At 42.7% G+C, this 7,500-nt stretch overlaps 2 protein-coding genes across 3 annotated transcripts in view; one reads left to right on the forward strand and one right to left on the reverse strand.

Annotated features, from left to right (window-relative positions):
• Positions 1-2,332, forward strand: part of flt4 (fms related receptor tyrosine kinase 4) — a 60,227-nt gene extending 57,895 nt beyond the window's left edge. For both annotated transcript variants that reach the window (XM_062524187.1, XM_062524188.1), the window contains 3 exons: positions 251-371; positions 1,017-1,105; positions 1,611-2,332. In XM_062524187.1, coding sequence (XP_062380171.1) covers positions 251-371; positions 1,017-1,105; positions 1,611-1,815 — 415 coding nt within the window. In that variant the 3' untranslated portion in view covers positions 1,816-2,332. The remainder of the gene's footprint in view (positions 1-250; positions 372-1,016; positions 1,106-1,610) is intronic.
• Positions 2,187-7,500, reverse strand: part of ergic1 (endoplasmic reticulum-golgi intermediate compartment 1) — a 29,330-nt gene continuing 24,016 nt past the window's right edge. Inside the window, exon 10 of the mRNA XM_062524189.1 lies at positions 2,187-4,551. Within this exon, the coding sequence (XP_062380173.1) occupies positions 4,444-4,551 (108 nt within the window). The 3' untranslated portion in view covers positions 2,187-4,443. The remainder of the gene's footprint in view (positions 4,552-7,500) is intronic.

Here is a 7,500-nt window from a genome sequence, read left to right on the forward strand (position 1 = left end):
TTGGATAAAATACCTAATATAGTATCTGCACATTATTTGTTTGTCCACAAAGATATTTCATTTACAACAATTATGTCTTCATCAGACAAACACCTTTGTGGCAGAGGTCATGACATCCTTTTTTTCTCTTTCTGTTAAGTTTTTATTTATTCCAGTTTACCTTTGTCCAGCACTTGGCCTCAACACTGGTCACACACCTTTTTGTAGTTTTTCTTTGGATGGGTAATATGACACTAGAATGTCTTCCCAGGTATTACAACTGTGTCCCATTCGGTGGCTGCGTTCTGGTGGGACCTTCCAACATCTGCCACTCGCGGGTCAAGACCTTCGAGGAGGTTCCTATGGAGATGACCTCCCACAAGGCCCATCAAGTAAGCACCTGCTCCAGAGACAACTGTACAGTCACTTCCTGTGCATGAGCCACAGGAGAGTGTTTTATGCAAGTTAAAAGAAATAAAACCATATTAATACCATATTAGCTGCCCCCGTATATACTGTATATTAACCTCATAGCTGAAGAAATTCAATCCCGCGGTTAGTTGGGAAATTACTGTAGTGTCCACTCTCATTGGATTATGCACAGGGCTGTTCATCAGACTCTATGATGACTCTGACCAGCTTCTTCATCAGTCTCATCTGTCAACATGTAATCAATATGTACAGTATTTTACAGACTTTGGGTTATAATGGTTACAGAAATAAAAAACAGAGCAAATGATACAACTTGGGGGTGTATGTCTGTATGAGTAATTGTTTTAAAAGTTAAGATCATATATATTGTTGAGTATAATGGTGTGGAAATGGTCACTTTGAAATTAAAACGTTCCCTAAACTTTAACTTTAATCTAAAAAGGGAGAATATCCAAAGCACTGAGGTGCGGAGAGTTCAATTAAAGGGAACAATTATAAACTCATTATGGTCTGGGCCACTGTTTAAAACAGCAGCCCATAATAGGGTCCGTAACTATGACAACTCCGTCCTTGACGGTCCTCCTGCACCTCTTCCTCTGTTAAAGGACAGCAGCCAGACAGACAGTGGGATGGTGCTGGCGTCGGAGGAGTTTGAGAGGATCGAACACCAACACAGAGGAGGCATCTCCAGGAAGTAAGACTGCAGGCTCTTATCTTACCTCCAAAACAACCCCACTTGACTTACCCACAGCAAAGTTGCCCAGGGTTTCGTTTCGCATGTCTTTGTTTGTGTTTAGAGTTTCAAATCATTTATAATGGTGTGCAAATGCAGCAGTGATGTCCGAATGCTGTGGATTATCCTAATTTATTGTGTATTAGATTAATCTGGATTGAGATGCCCTGTCACAACCAGCACTGATGCTATGTGTAGGTGCCTCTCATGCCGCGTTTATGCGTCCTCCCTCGCTCCTCGGGCCTCGATCCTCACTGATCTACATAAAGAATGATGGGGCGGCAACAATGGGATAGTCTATCCCTTCTTCTATCTTTCTTTATGTAGATCAGTGAGGATCGAGGCCGGAGGAGCGAGGGAGGACATATAAACGCTGAACGAGAGGCACCCTGTGACATCTTGAGGTCAAGTCTGCCCTGCCCACCTCAAACCCACCCTGTTAACCCCTCCCCTCTTTCCTCCCCAGCCCTCAGATTGGCAGGAGTACGGAGCGTCTGATTGGTGCGTCGGTTCATGGCTCGCGGCCGCCGTTCCTCACTCAGCTCTCGGGCCAGACGTTCTACAACAACGAGTACGGGCAGCTGTCCGAGGAGGGCATGGGCCTGGACTTCTTCTCCGTCCCCGATGACCTGGTGTCCGAGGGAAGCTGTCCCGCCTCATCCAACCTGTGATACTGCAGCCCCATTGGCTGGTCACAGGTGTCAGTCATCACTGAATCCACGCCCCCTGCCCTTTAACCACCCCACCCTCCCCCAAACCCCCAAAAAAGAAAAAGGGAAAAAAAGTACTACAAACCTTACCCTCCATTCATTAACCATACTCTCATTTGGACTGTTAACTGCACCGTGTGCCTTACCATGCCTGCCTTAAACCCATTCCAACCAACTTCCTATACACACCCACACATACACACACAAATGCACATACACACTTCTACACGGTAACAATCGCTCACACATTGAACTGAGGTCGTTGTGTGCCAAGTTCTCTTTGCAGCCACTGGGTGGCGCCCTTATGTGAAAATCAAACGAAGAAGAAAAAGTAGAAGAATAAGTATTTTATATCATCTACTAGCTGCATTTAGCCTTTTCTCAAGAGTATACTTCTGTTGTGTATTTGTAAAAAAAATATTAAAAACTGAAAACAAATAATCCTGAATGGGAGAAAATAAAGCAATATATCTTCTTTTCCCTGTCTGGCCATGTCTTTTCTACAAGAAATAAAAGCAGGACAACACTGTAATGACAAAAAAAAAAAAAATGATTATTGAACAGTAGTAAAAACAAAAAAAATCCATTGCACTAGATCACATGGATACATGAAGGCTATCCGGTTCATTGAGCTTGTTGATTGGGAATTAGCATTGGAAACAATGCTTATTGTGTTTCCCACTCTTTGTTGCTATCTTATGTAATGCCCTCTGAATGTGGTTAGCATCCACTTGTGATGTCTATGCTACTGGATGTCCTCAGACACAACCAGACGGCACAATAGCGACAGGGAGTGCAGTGTTATGCGTAAACACAGACCCCGCACATCATTTGTTTATGTGTACTTTTTTTAATCAATGGAAAAGGTAGACAAACCAGAACTGAGGTCCACATGGCAACAGGCTGTTTTGTCCATCAAGTATACGTCCTACAATATTGAATGCCTGCAGGTCGTGGTTCCTTAAAAGGACAGACAGACAGACAGACAGACAGACAGACGGCGAGTGAGGAAGACAGAGAGTACAAAAGTCGTGTGCCGTTGCCATGGGGGACAAGAGATACACATGACGCGGTTGCTAGGTCGTCTTGAGGCGGTAGGTCTGGGAGCTGGTGAAGTCGCTGAATTTCTGACCGTGGAGACGATGAACACAATGACTGTTTTACCACAGACACTTGGTGAACAGGAACGGAAAGCAAAAGTCCAGTCACTATGTGAACAGGGACACGCAGCTTGCTGAGAAGCTGTAACAGCACAGACCACGCAGCTGTGAAGTGAAAGCCGAGTATAGATTTGAAACATGCTGGAAAGATTATGCACATAAACATACCTACATTTTCCAGTAAAAACAATTAGAACAACTTCATTAACACAGATCATCGAGAAACAAACAAAAAAAAAGAAACAGTATTCAGACATGAAAATATTCTTACAAAAATATCACACCAGACAAAGCTTTGGTTCGCAAACTGTAGGACAATCACCATCCGTCTTTCTCTCTTTTTTTTTGTTATTTTAGTTTTTTTCCCTCAAGTTTTTTTTTCTGAAGTAACACTTTAACATTGAGATGACAAACTAAAAAGTCTGCAGTGGCGGGCAATACCAATCCCAGAATGCATTGGGAATCTAGACTATCTATTTCATCATAGCCTACTGCTAGAGTAACAACTAACTTCCTGCTTTTGCAGTCAAGTTTGGGGTTCAAAACTCTGACCTTCCAGAAATCGCACGCAGGCTGGACGTATTGAATACATAACAAATGATCTTCATGTGAAAGTATGACCTTGAAGGCACTGATAAACATGACATGTTGGATCACTGATTTAAAAAAAAAAAAGTCTGATTGTTGAGTCTGATTCTGTGAGTGAAGCTCACAAACATGAATTCGTAAACCGATCCAACAAATAAAATGTGCAAGTACCTCAAACAGAAATGACAGATCAATGATTCAAAAATCCCTTAAACAACCTTCTCCAACGTTCCACAGTATAAATACGAAATTAGGTGAACCGAGTATGGCCGCTCAGTGTTCATTCTATGGGGATATTTAACGGAAGGTTTCCCCAAGTATGAAAACAGTATTTTTCTGGACACACAAATACATGACCTCCATGACAAGACCATAAAAGGGGGCTATGTAACTACAGAGGATTGACCACACGGACATGGTTTAATACAGGTGGGTCTCACACGGATCCACATCATGCTAGGCAACTGGAGCCACAGAGCACCATAAACATTGAATAAAAGTCAATTACATCCGAAAAATATCCTTCTTGAAACTCAAGAAAATCCTATACATTGACAATGATGATTTTCGTCTTCGAAAAAAATTTAAGTAAATTGGGAGGGGGGATTTGGAGGGGGGAGTAATTTAAATCAGTCCACAGTCCGTATGAGCACACAGGATTTAGGTGGTGGTGGTGTGTGTGTGTGTGTGTGTGTTTGGTGGGGGTTGTAGGGGCAGAGAATGACTGCTGCTGGCAATAATGACTCTTTGCACCAAGGATGGCATCAGCAGAAGTGGGGGGGGGGGCCGGTTAGGAATGAGTCTGAATTGTATAAATAGGTCGACAGATCAGAGTGGGAACTCATGACAGTTTGCCCAGCTGGATCTTCTTCCAGGCCTCGGAGGCGGTGAATATGCACGAGTCGATGATGCCCGCCACGGTGAACGTCCCGCCGATGATGGCACAGATCTGGAGGGAGGAGAGAGAGGAGATGATGTGAAGAACGCTGCGTGGAACTGACAAACACTTGTGGGGAAAAACAAAACAAAACATATATTGTCCACCTAAACACAAACGCCTTATTACCTCCGCCAAGGAGGTTATGTTTTCATCGGGGTTTGTTTGCTTGTCTGTCTGTGTGTTTGTTCGCAAAATAACTCTATATAATAATACAATTATGGATGGATTTCTATGAAAATTTCAGGAAGGTCTGAAATGACCCAAGGAAGAAACGATAATATGGTCTTAATATGGTTTTGTTTCTTTTAACTTGCATAAAACACTGTCCTGCGGCTTATACACAATGCGGCTTATATGCGGGGAATTACTGCATATCATGATATATAAATAGTTTTGGGGATATGAGACGACCTTTATCATGACGTGAGATTTTGGTCATATCACAAAGTCCTGCGGTCCACCTAAACTTGGAACAGGCTGTACGTTTTACATGAGCGGGGACGGAGCAATAACATGGTCTCCCCATGGGACCAGACCAGAATTAATTTGGTCGACGATAATCATGGAACATATGACTGAGGTGGTGGGATAACGATGAAATCCATAGCAGACGAAACTATGTCCATAGGCTTAGCGCCAATCATAATTCCAGAGACTGCATTCCCCCTTTTCACGTTTGACTCACCAGCTGTACACGGAGCTGCGGCATCGTGACGCATCCGTTTGGTTTGGAAATGTCAAGCCATCTTATCCCCACCCACATCTTAACCTAAATTCCAGCAGGGTTGTCCCGAGACGTGTAGCCACGTAACACAAATATGTAAATATCTGCTCTACATCTGGCAAGGCACGGCTGATAAAGGCCATGGGGATTCTGAGCTCAGTCAGGAATGATTGCATTCAGACACGCACACACGCGCAGCAACACATTTCAAAGTTACTCAAACGGCATTTAATCTTGCTCTATTGTGTTAGTAAAGAGGCTAACAATGTTCTAGAACCATCTCAGTGAACAAGGAAACATGAATAGCATTCAAAATTTGAGTGTGTCAAATTAACCAATTACTTTCCTGGTTCCTCTAAATGACACAAATCCATTAGATTTTTTTTTTTTTCAAAGAACACAACACTAGCTGAAGCACAGAGGGTTGGTTTCCTCTACATGGATTAGACCCGTTCTAGACTTAAAAAGAGAACGTCAATGAAGATCTCCTCTGAAAAAGAACCTCTTGTCTAGGACTCTCCATGTTTGGGAAATCATCCCAGTTTATGTAAGACTGAACAAACTTACAAATAGTCGACGTATCATCAGGGAAGTAGCCGTGCTCATGGCGTGACTCACAAGTTGAGTTAGAAATTAAACAGCTGAGACATCAATGAGGCACCCGACGCTGACCTTTAATAACCTCCCCGTTAGGCTTTTCAGTCAAGCACTTCGTGATTGATCTCGGACCAGTATGGCATCATTGGGTCATATACCATGGCGTTCGATAGGAAGTCAGTCACCACCGTCATGTGTTTCATGATGGTGTAAGTCTATTGATTGTGTCAATTATGAGTATTTTATAGCAAATGCGTCTGTTTAGGATGGTGTCATTACTTGAGTTTGTCTGGTAAGTGTTGTGGTAAGAAAGTCATTGTCTGGGTCTGGTGATCAGTGATTCCGTCATGCAGTCCTGTGCTTCTTAGGAGTGGGACAACGGTGTTCAAAAGAGCTCTCTAGAGCACACGGAAACTTAGTGTTCCAATATTATTTCATCTTCAATTATTGAGGTAGTAACGTTGAAATATTAATATTTTTACACCATTATCAAATAAAAAAGAATGATTGAACTTTCAATGTGTTCCAGATAACTACCATCTACTTCACTTTTAGAGGCTGTTTGAAGTGTGTGATTAATGTAACCGTAAAGGCTCCGCAAAGCGCTGCGCGGCGCAGACAGCATTTTGCCGCTTTGGGACTCAAAGTTGAAATATGTTGAACTTTTTTACGTGGTGCGCTGTAAGTCAATGGGCTTTTAACGGAGCCCAGCGGTAACCAGTACAAAAATCGTTAGAACAGTGGTTCTCTTGGCCCCGGCAGTGGCGCAACTGGCTGGGGCACCTGCACCGTACGCCGGCGACCCGGGTTCGATTCCCGCCCCGTGGTCCTTTCCGGATCCCACCCCGACTTTCTCTCCCACTCACTTCCTGTCATTCTCTCTACTGTCCTGTCCAATTAAAGGCATAAAAAGCCCAAAAAAATTATCTTTAGAACAGTGGTTCTCAAACTTTTCCCAATGAGTACCACCTCAGAAAACATTTGTCTCTCCAAGTACCACCATTATTAGCAGCATTAAGAAATGTTAAATAAATGTCACTACAATGCGTATCTAATAAACAGAGGGCCATTTTTATTCCTAATATTTAGCCTTTTTATTATTTACTGTTATTCAAAGCCACAACTGCACTTATACACACTTGATACTCATCGAGTGACAATGTAACTGTGATGTTACTGCACTAAAACTGCACTGAAGGTCATATGAGCCCGACGGACGCAAAGTGCGTCAAAAAACACACCCATTCTTCTCTGTTACATTGCTTCGCGATTATTCGTCACAGACGAAATTATACCTATATTGCATGAAAGAGCAGAACCGGGGCTTTCCAACGAGACTAGATACTTGTCTGTACGATCAAGTATGAAAATAAAATTAAAGTTAAATCAAAGTATATCTTATTTACAGTCTATATTGCTCTGCGTTCACCCGCGTATCCAGGACTCTCGCTTGAATTACACGCGAATCCATCGCACAGATATGACACGCATATCAAACGAAAGAGGAGAAACAGAGCTTTCCATTGATACCAAAGACATCGATCCTTTTGTGTTATAAAAACAGACGAAGTGACAAACTAATGTCATAGCTTTGGCTACCATTACTCGTTTGATTCTCGTTTGATTTACTCGTGAAA

The sequence above is a fragment of the Sardina pilchardus genome, chromosome 21, assembly GCF_963854185.1.
Source record: "Sardina pilchardus chromosome 21, fSarPil1.1, whole genome shotgun sequence".
Lineage (NCBI taxonomy): Eukaryota > Metazoa > Chordata > Actinopteri > Clupeiformes > Clupeidae > Sardina > Sardina pilchardus.